This window comes from Biomphalaria glabrata, chromosome 11 (assembly GCF_947242115.1).
Source record: "Biomphalaria glabrata chromosome 11, xgBioGlab47.1, whole genome shotgun sequence".
NCBI classification, from domain to species: domain Eukaryota; kingdom Metazoa; phylum Mollusca; class Gastropoda; family Planorbidae; genus Biomphalaria; species Biomphalaria glabrata.
Genome location: NC_074721.1, coordinates 40331238 through 40354877, shown reverse-complemented (window position 1 = coordinate 40354877; position 23640 = coordinate 40331238). Strand labels below are relative to the sequence as shown.

The 23640-nt window shown below is 38.6% G+C and overlaps 1 protein-coding gene across 1 annotated transcript; it reads right to left on the bottom strand.

Annotated features, from left to right (window-relative positions):
- Nucleotides 1–1277: 1277 nt before the first annotated feature.
- On the bottom strand, nt 1278–17850 carry LOC106054927 (deleted in malignant brain tumors 1 protein-like). The gene is made up of 9 exons (XM_056003952.1): nt 17797–17850; nt 15131–15227; nt 14579–14699; nt 13386–13591; nt 11285–11411; nt 8646–8848; nt 8247–8373; nt 2469–2681; nt 1278–1534 (listed from the first exon to the last, which is right to left on the bottom strand). Exons 2-9 carry the CDS (start codon nt 15198–15200, stop codon nt 1390–1392), a joined length of 1212 nt encoding a protein of 403 aa, XP_055859927.1. The 5' UTR covers nt 15201–15227; nt 17797–17850; the 3' UTR covers nt 1278–1389.
- Between the last annotated feature and the right edge of the window lie 5790 nt (nt 17851–23640).

The following is a 23640-nucleotide window of genomic DNA, read 5'->3' as shown; positions in this document are numbered from 1 at the left end:
TCTAAAATCTAATTTAGGTCTAAAGTCTAAACTAGGTCTAAAGTCTAAACTAGGTCTAAAGTCTAAACTAGGTCTAAACTTTATTTCCCATTATCGCATCTCTTCTGTCCTCGTATTGATGCTGCGTCGGTTCGCGAAACCAAAAATCCCTACACTTTGACCGGTGGGCAGTTGTTCCTAGCATGATATGAAGAGAGGCCCGTCCATTCTTTTACATTGTTCATCCAGCTTTTCTTCGGATGACCCTTTCTTTGTAGTCCATTCATGTCTTAGACCAAAATGTGTCGAAATTCTGAGTGTCGGACTGGAGACCCCGCAAATGACTTAACTCTCTAAAGTTGACCTTCGCTAGGATCATGTCTGCGCGATAAGTACGAGAAGAAACATAAATATCACCACTCTATATTTAGATTTAGAAAATCTAGATGTATACCAATGTATACCAGTGATTATATCTGCGAATACCTACAAGATGGCGGAATGAACTTTTGCTAGATCTAGTAAAAATAGAATGCCAGTAGGTCGACGTCCACAGGACGTTCTGTATGGCGATGTAATTGAAGGCAGGAGAGCCGCTGGTTGCCCACTTTTACGTTATACGGATGTATGCAAACGCGACATGAAGCTCTTCAAAATCGACACTAGCAGCTGGGAAGAGGTGGCACTGGATAGATCCACATGGAGAGAGAGCATAAAGGAAGGGTCACGGATTGCAGATGTCATACACTACAGAAGCAGAAAGAAGGGTGAAAATGCAACAGCGCCTGGTGATTATATATGCCCAACCTGCGATCGCAGCTGTGTATCAAGGATTGACCTCTTAAGTCACACAAGAAGTTTCAAAGGGAAAAGATCGTCTCTCGAGACGTAAACTCCCACAGAGAGATAGATAGATCTAGGCCAGTGGTTCCCAAACTGTTTCAAAGGTTACAATGTTTTGACCTTTAAATGCATTGTCACAGCAACTTTTTGCGTAGCTACGAAAGGGACTTAATTCTTGAATAAGCAAATCGAAAGTTTTCCTTTTCTTTGAAAGTTGTCTTTCTTGACCCAATATTGAAATCTAAGGAAGACAATTTTTAATAAGGATTTCTACTAACACCTAGATCTTACAATTAAAAGTGATGATTTATCTATTTTACAATTTAAACAGATTTCGAAAACCAAGATAAAATGAATAAAAAAAAATATAGTTCATTGTTACTTTTGGCACGGATGCAGGGAGCTCAAAGGAGGACGTAATAAGACGACACGTATATAACAAAGACGTTTTCAAATAATTTAATCATTATTTTATTTAAGAATGTATTTATGTTAGTTCTATGTTATACTTCTCTGAGTCTATTGGAACTATATGATCTGAAACACAAGCACGGCAAGAATAAATATTTATTTCTTGTGAAAAAGTAAAGATTTTTTGAAATCTATCAATTTGTGAACAATGGATCCGATCTTTGGGAGGATTCCAATCTTTGGGTGGGTTCCAATCTTTGGGTAGGTTCCAATCTTTGGGTAGACGTTGGTCACTGGAGGGCTGGAAGCAAAGACAAAATGTCATCAAAATGCCAGCGGAATGTCAATTGTCATCTGCTGATTCCATTTCTTATTATAATCGTACGTTTATAAGTCAAACAAAGTCACAAAACAAAAGTCAATAGTCAAAATAATTCTTTGTAAGTGATACATGCGGACGTGGTGGGTGAGGGGTAATGCACTCGACTTCAGAAACGAGAGATCTCGAGTTCGAATCTCGGTGAAAACTGTGATTTTGAAGTTCAGGATATGTTAGAGAATCGTCGAGGGAGAGCAGAAAGAGAGAGAGAGAAAGAGAGAGAGAGAGAGAGGGAGAGAGAGAGAGAGAGAGAGGGAGAGAGAGGGGGGAGAGAGAAAGAGAGATAAGGACACATAGAAATATAGAGGGAGAAAAAAAGAGTAAAAGAAATATGTATGGAGAGAAAAAGAGAAACAGATACGTGGAAGAGTGAGAAAAAGAGATTGATGGGAGAGAGTGGAAAAAAAGAGAAAGAGACGGAAATGAGAGGGAGAAAAAAGTAAGAGAGAAAGAGAAAAAGAGATAAAGAGACGGGAGAGAAAAAGAGAAAGATAAAAAGAATAGAGAGATACATTTCTTATTTTATATGCCAGATCAAATTCGTACAAGTGCTCCTTCTTTCCTATTGCCATTAGAGAATGGAATGGGTTGCCTGAATTAGCCAGGAAAACCAACGACTTGGCAAAGTTTAATTCATTGATTAACATGCATGACTAGATTGACACATGAAATCCTTAGGACATAATTATCTTTTTTTTTATTTGAAGTAACGTCTGTAATCTATAAGATAAGAGGACGCTGAGAGACTTATGCAACACTAAAACAGTTCTTTACGAGATTTGTTTCTGCGTCAGTGTATATGTGTATGTTCTAATCATAACATCTAGTTTGTTATGTATAAAAGTTCACTACTCACCTGGCAGTGGGACACTTGGTAGAGTACAACACCTGGAATCCTCGACCGACGCCGCTGTCGTCAGGGTTGAAAGTCAAGTACATTGTATTGGAGGTCGACTGGACGGTCTGTGGATAGTTATCACAGAAACTGCCCAGCAGAGAACAGTCGCTGTTGCTTCCATCGTAGGCTTTCAGTTCATCCCATTCACATTCCGTATCGACGTAGATCACACTGCAACCAGACAATAGACTTCGTGTCATGCAACAATGATATGGAGAATTCATTCATAACTCAATCTTGGACTAACAAAATTTGTTATCAGGTGATAGTTCCTCCCCCGCAAAGAACAATCTACAATTTTCCAACTAAGAACAGGACACACGCCACTATTAAATTACCACCTGAACAAAATAAACTCCACACAACTCCCCCTTTGCAGACACTGCGCCCACCCCTTTGAAACCGTAGACCATATCCTCTTTGAATGCCCCTTCCTAATCCACCTTAGGCAGACCTTACTTCCACTACAGCCCAACATAACCAACACCCTGTACGGCAGTGCTGAACAACTGAAGAAAACAGCACACTATTTTTCCTTGGCACAGTCTGCAAAAGAGCTCACAGCTCAGCAGCAATAAAGCTGGCTAGAAGAAGAAGAAGAAGAAGAATCAGGTTATAGTAAAAGGGCGAGAGCGTGTTACTGGCGCTTAAACCATTAAACATTGAGGAGGAGGGGCTCGTTAACCCTGGCTGGCTACCCACCTAGGAGAAGGAAAACTCAGAATTGAAACCTCTGTTGCCTTGCAGATATACCCAATCACGATAAAAGCTTCGGGGGTAAACCCTAAGGAAAAATCGGATCCGGCGACCCTTAGGCAGCAGCACTCAATGCTACACCCTGACAGAGCCTGCGACGCCGCTGACCCCAAACTGTAACAGCACTTGCCGCACCTTTGGATACATCAGCTGCGTGGAGAAGAGGCGGTGTGAACTGATGTGTGGGCGATATCGTTCCGACTACAGCAAATGCCTAGGCATTCATCTCATTTTTATGAGATGATCCTTTAGTCGTTTAGACAATATTGTTGTAACTCCAGTTTCGGACTGAAAGGGTTAATGTGTGTGCGGCCTACTGATACACTCGACTCAGGCCAATCACACAGATCAACGGGTCAAAGGCTGTCGATAGACAAGGGACAGTACTGCTAATAACCGCAATGTATGATCTGTGTTGTGGTCATGTGATCAAGAGCCTTCACGGGCGAGAGACAGTGTGTTAAAAAGACAGTTGAGTCCAGGACAGCAAGGCAGTAAGGACTGTGGTACCTTTGAGTCCTCGAGAATGTAGCTGTACGAGCTAGAGAGACTAGTAATGTTTAGTTAGGCAGATCTGTTAAGTTCAAGAAAGCATTTGAATTTGACGTAGCCAATTGTGTTGAATTGGCTGTCGATGTATTTGTAATTAAATCGCCACTTTGTTACTCGAAGCTCGAAGTTCTTGTGTTAGATGTGCTGTTGTGTTGTTAAGTAGTGTTTGCAGAAGGCCTGATTGAGAAGATCGTGACAATATGGTGAGAAAGCGTTCATAGGCATTTTAAGAGTGCTTTAAACCAGCGATATTGCTAAGCCATGATATTGCTGCAGACAACAGCTTTGTTTGTATCAGAAGTGGCAAAGTATGCATAGCGCAACTGGAGTTGCGTGGTCAAGTGAAATACTGCACTTAATCTTTTATCTTCGGAATCAAAGACTTCGCCTTAAATATCGCTAATAATCTTTCATCAAGGGTTCCAAGAAAGTCTAAGGTCACAAGAAGAAGAGAAACACAATGAGAAGGTCCTTTGAACTGAAAAACACAATAATTGCTGATATGAAGATCTTTGCTTCGAAGTATGACATATGTTTAGATTTAGTATGCAAATATTCTGCACCTCTTCTATATCTTATTTATTAAAACTAAATAAACACATTTCTCACCCTTTCTATTGTTAGGAATTTACAATATTGTTGTTATGATGATAAAGCTAAAACTGAATAGCGCAAATTCTGAGGTTTCCTTTAAAAAAAAAAAAAAAAAAGGCAAATTCTGAGGTTTCCTTTCAAAAAAAAAAAATATGAAAGGCAAAATGCAGGAAAAAAAAGGAAAAGAAGAAAAAAAAAATACAGAAAACGGTCTCAGTATGAAGAAGAGGTTAAGAAAGCAAAAGGAAGTTGCTATGAAGAGTACGTGTTTTTTTTTTTTTGAGTTTTTTGAGTTTTTTTTAATGTAGCCATGAGACAAGTAGGGCGGATGTATTTGGTTGTGTAGAATGAAGAGTTCTGATGAAACTGCGAGGTAGTCTGTCGTAAGTTAATAAATACTAGCATGCAAGTAGAATAAGGAGAAACTAGCAAGACGGAAATGACGTGTATCGATACTGAGTTATTTATATCTTGTTTAAATTATCATTCCCTTTGTATTTATACAAACACGTCTACTTCCAACTTGAATCTATGTATATTTATAAATTAAAGTTTTATTCTGTTAGTCTTTCAAAAGATGTCCAGTTTATTTCATTTAAAATTACTTAATAAGCCTATATCGTTTTAGTTGTATACTAGCCTCTCGGAGCTACAAACCAACGACCAAATATTAACACCTATAAGTAGTTATAGTACATGTACTGCATCTGTAGCGACCCCGAAACAGCCAAAGCCATTTAACTTCTGTAGCACTTTTGCAAGAGGATGAGATCAAAGACATTGTTTATTATAGCTACCTCTGTTTTTTTGTTCTGGCACATGCAATTTTCTTAGCAGTTTCCGAATCTACAAATATCTTCCCTTAAAAAATACAGACGTTACCTCAAAAAAAAGAAGATATGTGGTAGTGTGATAATCTAATGTCGCCTCTAAAGCATGAGGCTTCATAAATCTACTTAATTTCACAATGACACATTTTTTTTCGCTGTTAATTTTTTATTTTTCTACTTTATTTGTGGCCTACAAATTCACTTCGCCTATGACCTCCACTTCATTTGTGGCCAACAAATTCACTTCGCCTATGGCCTCCATTTCATTTGGGGCCTACAAATTCACTTCGCCTATGGCCTCCATTTCATTTGGGGCCTACAAATTCACTTCGCCTATGGCCTCCACTTCATTTGTGGCCAACAAATTCACTTCGCCTATGGCCTCCATTTCATTTGGGGCCTACAAATTCACTTCGCCTATGGCCTCCATTTCATTTGGGGCCTACAAATTCACTTCGCCTATGGCCTCCACTTCATTTGTGGCCAACAAATTCACTTCGCCTATGGCCTCCACTTCATTTGGGGCCTACAAATTCACTTCGCCTATGGCCTCCATTTCATTTGGGGCCTACAAATTCACTTCGCCTATGGCCTCCACTTCATTTGTGGCCAACAAATTCACTTCGCCTATGGCCTCCACTTCATTTGTGGCCAACAAATTCACTTCGCCTATGGCCTCCACTTCATTTGGGGCCTACAAATTCACTTCGCCTATGGCCTCCACTTCATTTGTGGCCAACAAATTCATTTCACCTATGGCCTCCACTTTTTTTTGGCCAACAAATTCACTTCGCCTATGGCCTCCACTTCATTTGTGGCCAACAAATTCACTTCGCCTATGGCCTCCACTTCATTTGTGGCCAAAAAATTCACTTCGCCTATGGCCTCCACTTCATTTGTGGCCAACAAATTCACTTCGCCTATGGCCTCCACTTCATTTGTGGCCAACAAATTCACTTCGCCTATGGCCTCCACTTCATTTGTGGCCAAAAAATTCACTTCGCCTATGGCCTCCACTTCATTTGTGGCCAACAAATTCACTTCGCCTATGGCCTCCAATGAACCATGTTCAGGTCCAATATCATACATACGTGAACGCACGATTTGTACAACGCTCTGTCAGTATATCCGGTCAAACGTTTTACACGCTATTTCTCCAGCACCCAATCTCGGATCAAACTGGAAATTTACACAATTGTTTCTTTAACCTGACACACACAAAATTCAATTTAAATAAATCTACTAGGTAATTAATTATTTTGTTAGGTATCTTAAACAAGGGAAATAATTTGTACTTGACTGAAGTGGTGGTATAAGCTGAATTTGTTCCCCCATTTTTACATAGTCTTCGTTAACACAACAGGAAAAATAGGACGAGACTATCGAAACAATAGATAACTCTACAACTATGTTCATTATCTCTCCACTAGCAGAGTGCCTAACGTGTTGGCTAGAGAAGCCTGAAAAAGCTTGAGCCATGAATTCGAATTCAGGTCGTTCCCCCTTTTATTATTTTTATACTTGCTTTTTGTTATTGTTAGCTTAGATCTATTCCAAATTTTATTACAAGACTGATCCAAACTAATTGATAAGAGTACGCTTAATATTAGCTTTGTTTTTGTTTTTTTTAAGTATTTTTTTATGGGTTTTTTTGTGTTTTTTTTTCTTCCATATAAAACTTGTACGGCTAATCCTAACTGGTACCTTTTGCGAAGTCCAGTAGGGAATCGGCGCTTACGTGGGCGCCATTATCCCGTTGGTTGTTAGAAAGGCTTTTATCCAACAACCAGGCCTTCCCCGTCCCGTGTCCTTTTTGAGGACTCCCAGCGGTAGACAGCCATATCTGTAGAATAGGCCAAACCGGGCCATGCCGCATACACAGCGCACGGTTCCAGTCTAACTGGTACCAGAAAGCTTCTACATTTGTCCGACTGAAAAAAACAGAAACCACAAATGTAGACAACAGCCTCAGCACGGTTCAACTTTTAAACCAATGCTTGCATAAGTCACCTAGAAAAGAGAGGTGAGAAAGAAGAGAAAAAGAGAAGAGAAGAGAAGAGAAAGAGGGGAAGAAAAATTAGAGAGATAAAAAAGAAGAGAAAAGAAAGAGAGCAAAAATAGAGAGATTCAGAAAAAAGGCCAAAAAAAAAAAAAAAGAGAGAGACATAGATAAAAAGAGCGAGAGGGCTGTACAGAAACAGAAAAAAGAGATATAGAAAGAGAGAAACAGAAAAAAGAGACAGAAAGAGAGAAACAGAAAAAAGGGCGAAAGAAAAAGATATTTATATATATAGAGAGAGAGAGAAAGAGAGAGAGAGAGAGAGAGAGCGGGCCAATCACGATGTTAGTATTCTTTCACTCATTCCTTAGCAAAGAGGCTATTATAAATATATACAATTTTCATTTTTCTATGGACCTCTTACCCTCGGGGTCTGCGGACATTATTTTGAGGAGCACTTTCTTTGTCTGACAAAACATTAGGGCACCACACATGATCTGTTGACCATTTTTTTTTCCTTTCCTCTGTCTTTAGCCTTGGATAGAATCTCTTTCAATGAAAGCCCGTCCATTCTTTTATGGCGTCTTCCCATCGCTTTCTCTGTCTGCCTTTTCTTCTTTTTCCTGGTACTGTTCCCTGAAGGAAGGTGTTTGCGAGCTCCGAAGACCTTGTAATACGGCCATAGAGTTTTAGTTTACGCTTTTTGAGAGTGGTCGGCAGGTCATCGTGGTGGGTCCCAATAGCCACTGTAATCCTATTTCTAGTCTTTTCGTTTGTGATGTTATAATTAGTCTGTAGCAAATTTTAGTTGACAATACGAAAACAATAAATGTGTACAATTGGCAGGAACCTTTGAATAGAAAGAGAGAGAGAGAGAGAGAGAGAGAGAGAGAGAGAAAGATTTGCGTTCTTTTGAAGGACTAGCAAGATAGGAGAAGTACAATCAAGTTCATAGAATTGAAAAAGCCAAACAAAAACATAATAATATATTGAGTAAGTCCTTACTTCAGTAACACAACACAATTCTCCTGTACTCTGATTGTCCATTCACAGTTCAAGTTGCTATAGTAGTTTCCGGGGTAGTTTGGGCTGGTGAAACTACCAGAGGAGTCTGTTAGGACATCTCCGCAAGCTGCAATAATATAAGCATGGTCCAAGTGTTTACGACAATAACGAGACACTCAAGTAACTTTTTACTAAATGTAATTGAACCGTTGGTTAGTCGTAAAGACACATTGTATTGGGAATTTACTTGAGCCGCCTTTAAAATCGTGTTCAATAACATGGAAATCTATCTATCTATCTATCTTCCCGTTTTGGTGTAGGATGTGGGTTTAGAATCAAATATCTTTCTGCTGACATATATATGATAGATAAAATTATACAATTTAAAAGATGTCTTACTGTATTCTGTGTAAGTTGCCAGAAAGCCAGGGTACGTCGTGGAGCTGTCAGAGGTGAAGGTCACATAGAGTGTGTTGGAGGAGGACAAAAGGGCATTCTCACTCGGGTAGGTGCAAAGGTCAACGATAAGGTCAGCCCCATCGTCTTTCCCGTCGTAGACCTGGACCTTGTCACTGTCACACTCCAGTTCGAGTCTGACGAAGCTGTGCAGTTCAGGATGAACATAGTGTGAAACACAGAGCCAAAGAAGTGACTGACAGAGCCAAAGAAGTGATTATGTGGTGATTGACAGAGCCAAAGAAGTGATTATGTGGTGATTGACAGATCCAAAGAAGTGATTATGTGGTGACTGACAGAGCCAAAGAAGTGATTATGTGGTGATTGACAGATCCAAAGAAGTGATTATGTGGTGATTGACAGAGCCAAAGAAGTGATTATGTGGTGATTGACAGAGCCAAAGAAGTGATTATGTGGTGATTGACAGAGCCAAAGAAGTGATTATGTGGTGATTGACAGAGCCCAAGAAGTGATGTATGTGGTGACTGACAGATCCAAAGAAGTGATGTATGTGGTGATTGACAGAGCCAAAGAAGTGATTATGTGGTGACTGACAGAGCCAAAGAAGTGATTATGTGGTGATTGACAGAGCCAAAGAAGTGATTATGTGGTGACTGACAGAGCCAAAGAAGTGATTATGTGGTGATTGACAGAGCCAAAGAAGTGATGTATGTGGTGATTGACAGATCCAAAGAAGTGATGTATGTGGTGATTGACAGATCCAAAGAAGTGATTTTGTGGTGACTGACAGAGCCAAAGAAGTGATGTATGTGGTGATTGACAGAGCCAAAGAAGTGATTTTGTGGTGATTGACAGAGCCAAAGAAGTGATGTATGTGTTGATTGACAGAGACAAAGAAGTGATGTATGTGGTGATTGACAGAGACAAAGAAGTGATGTATGTGGTGATTGACAGAGACAAAGAAGTGATGTATGTGGTGATTGACAGAGACAAAGAAGTGATGTATGTGGTGATTGACAGATTCAAAGAAGTGATGTATGTGGTGATTGACAGATCCAAAGAAGTGATGTATGTGGTGATTGACAGAGACAAAGAAGTGATGTATGTGGTGATTGACAGAGACAAAGAAGTGATGTATGTGGTAATTGACAGAGCCAAAGAAGTGATGTATATGGTGAATGACAGATCCAAAGAAGTGATGTATGTGGTGATTGACAGATCCAAAGAAGTGATGTATGTGGTGACTGACAGAGCCAAAGAAGTGATGTATGTGGTGATTGACAGAGCCAAAGAAGTGATGTATGTGGTGATTGACAGAGCCAAAAAAGTGATGTATGTGGTGATTGACAGAGCCAAAAAAGTGATGTATGTGGTGATTGACAGAGCCACAGAAGTGATGTATGTGTTGATTGACAGACCCACAGAAATAATGTATGTGGTGATTGACAGATCCAAAGAAGTGATGTATGTGGTGACTGACAAAGCCAAAGAAGTGATGTATGTGGTGATTGACAGAGCAAAAGAAGTGATGTATGTGGTGATTGACAGAGCAAAAGAAGTGATGTATGTGGTGATCGACAGAGCCAAAGAAGGGATTATGTGGTGACTGACAGAGCCACAGAAGTGATGTATGTGGTGATTGACAGAGCAAAAGAAGTGATGTATGTGGTGACTGACAGAGCCACAGAAGTGATGTATGTGGTGTTTGACAGAGACAAAGAAGGGATTATGTGGTGACTGACAGAGCCACAGAAGTGATGTATGTGGTGACTGACAGAGCCAAAGAAGTGATGTATGTGGTGACTGACAGAGCCAAAGAAGTGATGTATGTGGTGACTGACAGAGCCAAAGAAGTGATGTATGTGGTGACTGACAGAGCCATAGAAGTGATGTATGTGGTGATTGACAGAGCAAAGAAGGGATTATGTGGTGACTGACAGAGCCACAGAAGTGATGTATGTGGTGACTGACAGAGCCAAAGAAGTGATGTATGTGGTGACTGACAGAGCCAAAGAAGTGATGTATGTGGTGACTGACAGAGCCAAAGAAGTGACTGACAGAGCCAAAGAAGTGATTATGTGGTGACTGACAGAGCCAAAGAAGTGATGTATGTGGTGACTGACAGAGCCAAAGAAGTGATGTATGTGGTGATTGACAGAGCAAAGAAGTAATGTATGTTGTGATTGACAGAGCAAAGAAGTGTCTATGTGGTGAATGACAGATACAAAGAAGTGATTATGTGGTGATTGACAGATCCAAAGAAGTGATGCATGTGGATATTGACACATCCAAGGAGGTGATTATGTGGTGATTGACAGATCTAAAGAAGTGATTATGTGGTGGTCTTCTTTAATTATGTTCAACATAGCAACCTGTGGGCAGTGTAAAGTGTGTTAAGTTTTTTTTTTTAATTTTTAAACACAGCCCTTTTACAACAGAGTGCTATAAAATTCTTAGCAATTTAATACTTTATGATGCCCTTTACGTGGCCCTCGGGCCACTTGGGTACCAGCCCACCGGACATATAGCCAGTCTGCCCCTGCAGTAGACCTATATAGTCTTCAGTGACACTTAATGGCAACGAGGAATATCAATGGATTAGGATTCGTTACAAGACTTACGTAAGAAGAATTTGATTCCCTTCTGGAACTTCAATCAGCCAGGAGCAGGAGGCGTCATTTATATAGTTGTCTGGGTAGAGCGGGCTTGAAATATCCCCAGTGGGGTTTGTAAGGTACTTGTTGCAATCTGAATATTGTATCAGATTAATTTTAAGAACTCAAATTTTTATCGATAAATAATTTAATACCAAACTGTAGCGTGAATAGAAGGATAATAACAGACTGTTGCTACATAATGATTTTTATATAAGATTTTATTATTTTACTCTTTTACATAAAACATGAAAAATAATTTTAAAAAAATGTTTTTTACATTCACATGTAGATCTATTTTTCAAACATTTTTTTAAATGGGCTTTAAAAACAATAAAAACATAAACAAACTTTATGTTTACGTTCTTTGTCATTTTAGGGTACAGACATTGTCCATAAGTTTCTTTAGACAAATTATTAACGCCCCTTAATATTCCGTGATTACATCACCATTACAACTGATGGTTGTTTTAGCCCCAGGGCTACGCTACCCATCCTCAAGGTGGCGCCCGGGTTGATACGATTACAAGACGAACAATTAGGTAGCAAAATAAGACTCCCGCAGGGGTGCCTAAGATTTCATAGCATAGACTAGAAATGCAAAGAGAGCCCCAAAAACCAAGTCAACAATCCACACGTCGTTCTTCAAGGGACCGTTTCACGAATTGCAAGTGTACGCGGCTAGTGTGGGGTTGTAGGGTGCCTCCGATGTGCTCGGCCTTCGGCCACGTCTATAGTCCGTGAATACGGAAAGGAAAGGGGGTAGAGTTTATCATAGGGGGTCCACGAACTATTGGTGTATATAACTAGATCTAGTAGACATACATACAATTTTTTAAATAAATGCAGACAAAAATTTATATAAAAACATCAATATGAACTTTGAACTGATCTAGATTTTGACTTAGATTTGAAACAAAGGTACATATATCGACTATAATATGATGGTCTTATATGTCCAGGGCCGGATTTACCTCTGGGCAACACAAGCTATAGTTTAGGGCACTCGAAAAATATTCAGCGCTAACATATCTGGACTAACAAAGGTCCCCAAAAGGGCTCAATGTCTCAAATAACTTAATGCTTTTTCAAGTCTTAATATGGTACTGAGTGTGTCTGACGAGTACCATGATTTTTTTAATAGAAGCTGCTCATTATTTCAATTATGTATCCTACAATCTTATCTTCTTATCAAATGAAATACAGACGTTACTTAAAAAATAGAAGATGATAACGTTATACGCGTGTTCCTAGGTCAATCTATTCATGCATGTTAACCTATGACTTAAATTGTGTCACGTCATTGGTTTTACTGGCTGACTCAGTCAACCCATTCCATGCTCTAATAGCACTAAGGAAGAAAGAGCATTTGTACCTATTCGTCATAGCATATGGAACGAGGAATGTGCCTTTATCTTTGTGTCTTTCAAAGTATGCAAGAGTTTCTTATTTTGTTGTAATTAAGTCAAAGTCTAGAAACAGACTTGACGCCACATCAGAGATTAGAATTCAGTTTACAAATATCGTGCCTAATATCATGATGTTGTCATCTTCAAGTTAAGAATACAGTCAAAGCTAGAACAATCTTTTTTTTTTGCATACCCATATGTCTGTATTATAGTTAGTTAGGGAGTTATTAGTTTTATTCTTGAAACTGACCTTTGGGAAGATATAACCCTAGACCGCACTAGTTGGAGAGAGACGGTGACCAAGAATGCTACGAACAGCTAAAAATATGGGCCTCAGCTCTGTAAGAAAAGCGTGCCGAACGAAAAATGGCTGGCTCGGGAATCTCTCTTCAAACTAGGGATCCACAGTCACATAAAAACATGTACGAGATAAAGGTTATGACTGAAGGATGCTAACTACTTCAAAATATAGTAATGCTAAATTTAGAATATGTTTGGATTCATTATTTAATAAATAATGTAAAATCTTTAAAATAAGCGAATATTAAATACTCCGAATGTGCGAAGTGTTCCGTTAGTGCATATCTTGTGAAACACTGAACTGGATATTTTAAAAAATAACTCATTGTAAGAAAAATTGACTAAAGCTTAAAACCAACCCAAACAAAAGTAAGTGGCTGAGAATCCAGAGTCGGAAACTGTCTCGTCGCTAGAGAAGGTGACGAACAAGGCGTTTCCCGGGGACGCGATGAGAGTCTCCTCCTTGTCGGAGCAATACGTTGCAATAGGCTCATGGTCTGCAGTGCTGCCGGCGTAGATCTTCAGAAAATCACAACAACATTCAAGGGCAGGTAACTTTGTGAAACTGAAAATAGGAAAATATGACGAGTGACGGGACCTGATATTATTATAACCCAGCCATGCACACCTCCATCCAAGACAGTGCAGAAGGCGCGCACTATTCGTGACTAGACTAGGAAGGATGTTGACATGAGAGAGGAGAGAGAACGATTTCCGCCCAAGTCTAGAGCCGAGATGAAGATGCTGTGCTCAAGGCAGATGTCCTATGTGTTTGTCATGTCTCCATGTAAATAAACATCTATGTCTCGTTGAGTTGACTCCCTTTAGTTATTACAATATTGTATACCGATTACTTCCAGTTAGAAATGACAAAAAAAAATGTCTACAACATATTTCCGAGTGGAATGTAGGCTAAGTTTTGTTTTCTCTTTGAGTAAGCTTCAACCATCTCAATCCAATCGTCACATGATAACTAAAAGAAAATGTCAAAATATCAATAATAGTATTTCATTGTGACGTCAACTGTCTCCTTACTTCAGAGTTACTCTTTGACCATTGTGACGTCAACTATCTCCTTACTTCAGAGGTAATCTTTGACCATTGTGACGTCAACTGTCTCCTTACTTCAGAGTTACTCTTTGACCATTGTGACGTCAACTGTCTCTTTACTTCAGAGGTACTCTTCGACCAATGTGACGTCAACTGTCTCCTTACTTCAGAGGTAATCTTTGACCATTGTGACGTCAACTGTCTCCTTACTTCAGAGGTACTCTTCGACCAATGTGACGTCAACAGTCTCCTTACTTCAGAGGTACTCTTTGACCAATGTGACGTCAACAGTCGCCTTACTTCAGAGGTACTCTTTGACCAATGTGACGTCAACAGTCTCCTTACTTTAGAGGTACTCTTTGACCTAACCATTTACATCAGATTTGTCATTTAAGGAATGTGAATTTCGCTAGCTTCTTTCTTCAGTATAAACCATTGACCAACGGAACATGTCTACTAACTTCAGTATAAATCACTGACCAATGGAAGGTCGACTACTTACTTGAGTATAATCCTTTGGTCAGTCGGAGCTGTTAGTGTCCAGTGAAGATTAAGATTGTCGTCGTAATTGTGTGGATAGTTTGGACTCTTGATCTGACCTCCTGGACAGGCTGTTGAATAACCTGAAACAATACACCGAGACATATATGGTCAACATTAGAGAAGTCCATTTAAGTTGATTTAAATTGTATTTACGATGTGTAAATCTCAGGAAAAAAGCTGTACAAAGTTATGAATCTAGGTTTTATTTATTATAATTTGTTTCTTCCTATTCCACGATCAATTGGTGGAGGGGTGGGTCTACGTATATTTCATAGATATTTATATCAAAGTGTTCCTCCATTTCTTTAGTAATGATAACTGGACAACCAGGACACTATTTTATTCCATTTATTAAGACGAAGATTTCAATTTTGTTATTAGAAAAAGTACTAGGAAAAAAATGCATACATTCATTAAAATTGACAATTTTTTTTGGGTATGTTAATGTTTCGTTCATTGATGTTCTATATCTATTCAGTAAAATAAGTAACAAATGTTTATTATGCTTTACCTTGACCTGCCAAGGTCACTGAGAGTGTCATCAGCAGCTGGACCATCACCAAAAGTAAAGACTTGGGCATTGTCAGGGTTTCTCTCGTCTACGTCAACTAATGGTCAAGAAAAAAAAAAGAATTTTGTTCTTTGCTTATCATAGCAACAGTAGTAAGTTTTATACCAACAGAAACAGAATTAGATTCATAGTTTCTCCCTAGTAGGACGAAAAATATTTAACTCTTGAAACAGGAAAGAGAACTCTTCCAGTGACTTGGCTTTGCTGTTAGGAGTTAGCTAGGGGCAATAATACAAAGCTATTTGGACAAACCGAGTAATCGGACTTGACAAAAGATGCACCCATTTCACAAAGTAGTGATCACATTAGCGCACGTGCAAGCGAGAAAGATGGTGGATTCTAATTGCCCAGATCTAATGTCTATCGACAAAAAAAATACACACACACAAAAAAACGCAATAAAAAAAAAAGTTTTCTTTGCAGACCTTGCGATTCATGAGACTGATGGGCCAACGGTTAACAAGTGTGTCATGTGTCAGTACAACGACCAAACGCCTTTACCTTCCTTAACAAAACGCAGGTACACATTAGAGCTGGGTGGACTCCTGAAATTCAAATCCAAGTTTTCACCAAGATTCGAACACAGGACCCCAGGTTTGGACGCCAAGCTCTTAAACACTCAGCAACCGCGCCCCCTAAACAGCATAATAAAATAATAATAATAATAAAATTTGCTATCCATAAGGAAATTTCTTTTACACTTTGTGCATTACGCCATATATGAGAAATTAAATTGTTGCAGTTCTAATAGTATCTGTCCCTTCAAAAACAAAATTCACTCCTTTTACAGTTGTTTCAATGGTTCCTAAATTGTAACAAAATTACACTTTATTAAATTTCATTTGGACGTCCTGAGAATTGTAAAAAAAAAACAAAAGCCAGCTTAATCTTGATGGTGATTCTCATTCCCTGGATCCCAAGGAGTTTTACAGCTGATGAAAAACTGCTTTAGTTTTACCAATACGGGTTTTGACATTCTTCCTCCTTGCTTGTCCAGGATGCTCTGCCAAAATGGATGAAGCTTTCCACCACTTCAGGCGACTAGCTTTAACCTTGTGATCAAGGCATCGAACCAGGGCCTCATTTAAGGGAGGGCGGGTGGTTACAGCCCAGGAGACCTCCACAAAAAAAATAGGCTCCCACAATAGAGAAAAAAAAATATTTCGACGGGTCAGCCACTGAAGTTTGTTTTGTTTTTTTAACATTTTTTTAAAACAAATTTATTAAACAATATTTTAAATCTTACAGTTGGCAACAGAGACGTGGTTTAAAAAAAAATGTCCGCTTATAGTGTGCTCAAATTCTCGTCATATTCTCCTGATTTACAATATGGCGTAAACTTTAAAATTATTTTTTTTTTACTAAAATATGCATATTAAAATCAAAAAATAATTTACAAGCACTATCTTTCTTTTTTTTAAATATGGTATGCTTTAAGATTTTATTTAAAATTATTTTTTTTATTCATGCTTTCGAAAAAAAAGTGTTGGGGCCTCCACAAAATTCTGCCCCGGAGCCTCCACGTATTTAAATCTGGCCCTGCGTCCAAGAAGACATCACAGTTTAAGGAGTGTCAGGGTGTTTCGAGGTCACTTGTCGTCACCCACAAGTACGCCAGAGCCCAAGTCATCAAGAGCTGGCTCTACATTAGTATGACCCTATGCTTGCTTCTACACTGTTTTTGTTACTGTGGTAATGCTGAATTGGGTAACTGTAGTCAAACCGAAACCAATAAATTAATCTTATCAAATCAACGGGCTTAACCTTTGCGTGAAGCTTGTATACTTATATGGTAGTATCTTTGCTCGTTTGAGTATATCAGTGATGACCAAAATACGGCCGGCGGGCCAGATCCGGCCCACAACTTGGTTCCATCCGGCCCTCTGAAACATCGGCACAAAGGGGAGAAAATCTCCCCCCCCCTTTTTTTTTTTTTTAAATGTATCTTATCTACCATAGGGCCATCACTTTTTCTTTGATGGATTGATACCTTGACCTAAAACATGTAGACCTATACGTTTATGTTAAACGTAGATTGTTAAACTAAGCCAAAGAGACAAGGAAATGAGTCAATGGCAAGGTAGCTGCAATGTCGCTCACATTTTAAGTGAAGCTATTTTCAAACGCATAAAAATAAAATAAATTTAAGATATTCCATTAATTAATGTAGTTGTGTGAGGTCACATTCTCGAGGACTCACAGTCCTTATGCCTTGCTGTCCTGTCCTTTCTTTACACATTGTCTCTCGACCGTGAAGGCTCTTGATCACATGACCACAACACAGGTCATACCTGCGGTTATTAGCAGTACTGTCCCTTGTCTATCGACAGCCGTTGACCTGTGTGATTGGCCTGAGTCGTGTGTATCAGTAGGCCGCACACACATTAACCCTTTCAGTCCGCCACTGGAGTTACAACAATATAGACATAGTCTGAGAGATAGACAGACAGAAAGGCAGATAGATAGATAGATAGATAGATAGATAGATAGATAGATAGATAGATAGATAGATAGATAGATAGATAGATAGATAGAAATGTTATAAATAGATACATTCAGAGATAGATACACAGACAGATAACACATATTATGTGTAATGTACATACCTAGTGATAAAGTAATGGTCATCTATTACAATGCACTCAGATCTTAGAAGTATTTATACCAGATGCAGAAGAACTTAATGAGATAATTGATATTGATATTGAAAGGGGGAAAAAAACGTTTTTATTGAAAAGATATTTATGTACGTCTATAATTAAAACCCTATAAATGTCACATAAAGATTAAACTCATTAAATAATGAGGTTAAATATTCTTTGTAGCTCATCCTTCGTAACTCCCTTCCCGTCCCCACTTCTAGTTCAAAAGATTTTTCCTCTATTATATTCTTCCTTATCTGTTCTCTAGTTTTTTCAATCTCTCTCTCCCTCTCCCTCTCTCTTTTCATTTTTTCTTTTCTATATCCTATCTATCTCTTATCAGTTTCTCTCTTTAGTCTTTTTTTTCCTCTTGTCTCTCTCCTCCCTCTGTTTGGTGAAATCATTGGTTGCATGATTATTCATGAGTATAAGCAGGACATGAATCAATTAAAAAAAATTTCTAATTAGTCAATTAATTACTGGTGAATAATTAGTATGTTTGTTATTGAATAAGGAGAATAACTTCTACATTATTGAGAAATTTAGTTGTAAGTAATAAGTTAATTCCCTTTAGATAAGTTTTTTTAAGGATTATTTTTCTTTTTCTTTTCTTTTTCTTTATTTCATTTCTTTTATCTTTTTTTTTCGCACTCTTTTTCATTCTCTCTCTCTCTCTCTTTCTACTCTTTCTCTTTCCTTCTCTTTCACCTCGTTTCCGTCTCTTCTTTCTTTCTTCACGCTCACTTTCTCTCGGCTGTAGCTGTAAGCTGACGAGGGGTCCAGTGAAGGAAAACGCACAGGTGTGGAAGTACTCAATTTAAGGTGCAATTAAAATTAATTCTTTGCACACAAAAAGTTTCCCTGCTAATTAGATGTCGTATTGATCAACAGGCTGGCGTCTCCAAACATCCTCGTGACTTTTATGTGAAATCATTATCAAAATTTTTATCAACACTTGTTTTAGAATGACCTATGACCTTTTTTATTTTTCTAGTTTCTTACTTAATAATCAACTAAAGTCAAATTACAAAAAAAAAAAAAAAAAAAAAAAAAAAAAAAATGTGTATTATACCTCTATTCAAGTATTCAAGTCACAACTTTATGGAGAGCGGAACCTGGAAGAGGATGTCAGAAAAGGCTCTAACGATTTTGTAAAAAAAATAGCTATTGATGTGTATTGTTGAGAAAAGAATGACTAGCTTATTGGCCTGACGTGGACAATCCTAGTTGGAACGTTATCTTTTTTCAAGTAAAAAAATAAATAAATTTAAATTTGGCTATAAATTGGAGTAAAAAACATATCTTAGTAGTGTACCGATAGCGGAGTTGTTTATTAAATTGAAAATTGCTTAAAGTTTATTTGATAGATTATCTAAGCTTCGCTTACATTTTTTCGTAAATTTAATAAAGGTTATGTATAGATTCTAGATCTAGAAGTACATCAGATGCTCACTGTGTCAAAATCACAAGTTTTCAGAACTAACATTTTTCTTTTCTTAATTTAAATTTGATTAACGGGGTATCCACTTCAATAGGTCGCTACTTTATTCTTTGCCACGGTTCCTCAGTGATCTGGTTTGGCCAGCGCACCATAAAAATCTTTCTCAGACAGGTACTGATAAGTTCATGAATTTGTTTCATTGTGGTGGCGGTGGTTCTCCAGGTCTATGCTCCATAGCAGTGGTGTAGCTAGGGTGTGGGAGAGGGGTCCAAATTTGAAAATCCCCCGGGCCCCCCACTTTTTCGAAATGCATGTTTACATTAAATATTACGTACATTATCTCATGTCATGATGTCAAATGTCAAAATGCAGGGGCCTCTAAAGAGGTCAAGCCACCCCCCCACCCGGGCCCCCAAACCCTTATCTACGCCACTGCTCCATAAAGTAGTAGCCTCCCTATTGGCTTAACGTAGGTGTTGACGAACCTACCACAATAGGTGAAGAGTTCACCTCTTCTTTCCACCTGTTCTCGCGCCTTGCCTGAGACTGAGACCAAGGCATCCAACAAGATACCGATCACAGATGGGGGAGTGTCGTAGTGATGACGTCTTATTTCGTTAACGTCCTCACCCTCAGACGTCTATATATGATAATTAAAAAAAACAACACACAAACATATTGACATTTCATCAAAGTTACGTGTCGTTTAATAAATTTACAAAAACAACAACATGTTTGTTCACAATTTTAACATTGTTGGAACTATCGAAGTAAAACAAAAAACAAGAGTTATTTTATTATTATTTTTATATCAAGGAACACATTTCAGTTACAAGAATAATAACACAGCAATGTTTTTTAATCTGAAGATTAAGAAAGGGGTACATTATTTCATGTGGCAAAGCGGACCCAGCTATGACCTACATAACTTGTCACATCTAACACGTAGAACTAACATACAAAGCCGTTGTCAGCCTGGATTTATAAATCTATTTTAAGAATTCGGAGAATAATTTGTAAGAAAAAAAATGTATTTATAATCAATACATTAGCAATTCGTTTATATTAGAAAGAAAACTGAAGAAAAAAACGACAATGACAACGACATTTTATTCTGTCACAAAGGTGAGAAATGTCGTTTGACTTTCTTATTCTTGTTTCGTTTGTTTATGCTCCTGACAGTTAAATTTTTTAGATGCGCCTTTCTTCTGTATGCAAATATATTCTCTTATTATAGGCCAGCGGTTCTCAACCTTTTAAGCTCGGCGACCGCTTTTTTGCAATCCCCGACTCTGCCGCGACTCCCCCCCCCCCCCGACTCTGCCGACCCCCCCCCCCTTTTTTTTTTAATTTTTGAAATTGATGAATTGATAAAAACAATCCATATTTTCGATAGTCTTAGGCGACTCCTGGCAAATCGTCAATCGACCTCCAAGGGTGTCGCGACCCACAGGTTCAGAACCCCTGTTCTAGGCCTACATCAATATGTACGTGGACGAAAACTACATACAATATATTTGTGACATAACACTCACAATGTAACGCATTCAATATCTTTTAGCTCATATCGTACATCCTATGTTGCGGTTGCCCTAGTATTATGCTATTTAAAATGATATTTTTCAAAGAAAATAATAAACTTTATTTCAGGTTTGAATAAAATGAATAAAATTTGTCAACATTTGCGTGGTATGTGTGGCCGAGAGTGAGTACGCTTAAATTTGGCCTGGCTATCTATGAAGGGGGGCTCGAGGTTCGACACCAGACTCGAGAAGAGTTGTGTTTACTGAGCGCCTGAAAGAAGCACGGAAAAACCTTCTCCCAGATACCCCCTCCCCCCGCTGGTCTACTGTTATAGGTTTAGTTTAATTGGGAATTTGACGAGACTATAAATAGACTACTTTGGACGGAAATAGGGAATTATGGGATATTAACTGAATAGGGAATGATGGGAACTTGACGGTTACACGAAAGAACGACTCACTCCTCTTTTAATGGCGAGACATCACCTTTGGTAGAACTGTAGACATTTGGACTTTGCCCCTTCATTTTGGATTAAATATTATGTGTCAAGTATATACTGTTTTATTAAGTCTTTTATACAAGTTACTATATGTTGTTTTGGTTGAAAACGAACTCTAGGATTTATTAAGAAGACTTCATTTCGGCCTAGATCTACTTTACATCTATTACTCAAACAACCACAACACTACACATGCTATTGGACCATAGCGCCCTGAGCTTGCTACAAACATGAAAGTTGCTCTCTATAAAAACTATTAAAAGTAAAGAAAATATAAGCACATTTATTCATATTATTCACATTATGTACAAAGCCAAAAGCATGCATTTCGATTACATTGTACTATACATGTTTTCCAATACGGCAGTCGGTCATGGGCCACCTACGCAAAGCAAAATCGATAATTACATTAGTCTCACTATCGCTGTCCCCAGGTGATCTAGAATATCACGTGGCAAGAAAGAGTGTGTAGCAAAGAGACAATTCCTCGAACGGTTCTTTCCAGCATCTTCGCAATCCTCAGAGAACGCTGGCTTGGCCATGTCCAGTTTGGCCATTTCGTAAGACGCATCACTTTCCTCTACCACCAAAGTCATCTTTTATGGACAACTCGCAGTTGTGGATGTAATCAAACTTGACCTTAAAACAGTGGGGAATGCACTTTGACTACTGGGAAGACCTCATTATGTGGAGAGAGAGGGTGACCAAGATAGTTATGGATCTCAGCTGTGTAAGAAAAACGTGCCAAACGAAAAATAGATGGCCCCTTTACCTCCAAAGCAAATGATACTTTAGCCTGCCCTACATGGAGACGGGAATATCTCTCAGATATAGGGCTCCACAGTCACACGAAAAAGTGTTCTGAGATGAATCATAGTCGTTACGACTGAAGGAGGTCAACAAACAAAACCCTTAATCCCGCAGGACTACAAGTTAAAGTTGATAACAGAAATACATGCAGTTTTGAGTCTAAGGATTAACAAAAAATGCAGTGTTTTATGTGGCAAAGCAGACCCAGCTCTATCCTACATAACTTGTCATACTAACACATACAATAACATACATGTGTTGGCCGAGAGGCTAAGAACGCAAAAGTATAATCTAATAAATGAACATTCTTCTGTATTTCAGTTTTCTTTTCTGCTTATCATGAAGTTTATGTCTCTTCTCTCTGTGGCAACACATCGTAGACATGGGGCGCTAACTCCTGGCCATCTCCAAGCTTTGAGTAGCTGTTAATCTCATCCATATTTTTCTGTTCACTTAAATCCATTACGTCATTGCCTCCATTTTCAATGCCACTGCTATTACTCTCTAAAACGAAATAGTTGGCAGGCGTATCGTCAGGGCTTACGCAACCATTATCCAGGTTAGAGCTACTGGAAGCTAAACAGTAATTATCTTGAGGATTTTGAACTAGTTTGGCTTTTTCGTAGGGCGCGTCAATTTCCTGTAATGGCATACCGTTTACATTCGATAATACGCCATATGAATCGTTTGTCTGCCTCGATAACTCGCCAAGTTTTGCATATCCATTACTTGGTAACGTGGAACTGTTGGTCTCTGAATCCTGGGTTTTTAAACAATCACTCTCTAAAACAAAATAGTTGGCAGTCGAATCATTCTCTAGTGTTGAAGTCAGAATATCTCCTTGATTTCTGGTTATCGTTCCTTGAGTTGTCTGTATTGGTTTAGCCATTTCATATGGCGCATTTGTTTTATTCGCTTGCACTTTATTAGAGTGGGATAACATTCCGTACTGGTCATTGGTTTGTCTTTCTATCAGACCAAGTTTGGAATAGCCGTGGCTTGAGGTGGTGATGTCATCTAATGAGCTAATATCTTGAACCTTATTTGTATTTTGTAGCATTTCTCTTTCTTCTAAGACAAAGTAGCCGCCAGCATTGTCTTTATCTGTAGTGTAAGTCTTATCAGCGTCAACATCTTTCTCCAAATGAAAATATTGTCCTGCAGTGTTGCCATCACTGCTGTTGTCTCCTTCAAAATGATTGGCTGACACTAACAATGATCTTTTGTCATTGAAGAGTTCGTGTGGACTTGTGTCTGATCCTAATATAGAGATTTGATGGTAGTGATCTGACTGATCGCTGGTTTCATTGATCTGCTGATAGATATTGGATGGAAGTTCAGAGTCGATCAGTGTTTTGTCGTAGTTGTCATGAGTAAATTTTACTGGGTCTGAGTTCGTGTCCACAGCTTTTCGCAATTTTCGTCGAACACAAAGGATTAAGATTATAATTGCTATGATCAAAACAATGCCGACAGCGACAATTATACCAATAAGGAATTGCGTTGTTTCGTTCCTGGCATTCAGTTGTGACTC

Excerpts from the sequence above, each read along its gene's own strand:
- LOC106054927 (XM_056003952.1), bottom strand. The coding sequence starts at position 15,200 with ATGCCCAAGTCTTTACTTTTGGTGATGGTCCAGCTGCTGATGACACTC. Across the intron at positions 14,700-15,130 it reads AGTGACCTTGGCAGGTCAAG|GTTATTCAACAGCCTGTCCA; the intron begins GTAAAGCATAAT and ends GTATTGTTTCAG. Across the intron at positions 8,374-8,645 it reads GGCAACTTACACAGAATACA|CTTGCGGAGATGTCCTAACA; the intron begins GTAAGACATCTT and ends ATATTATTGCAG.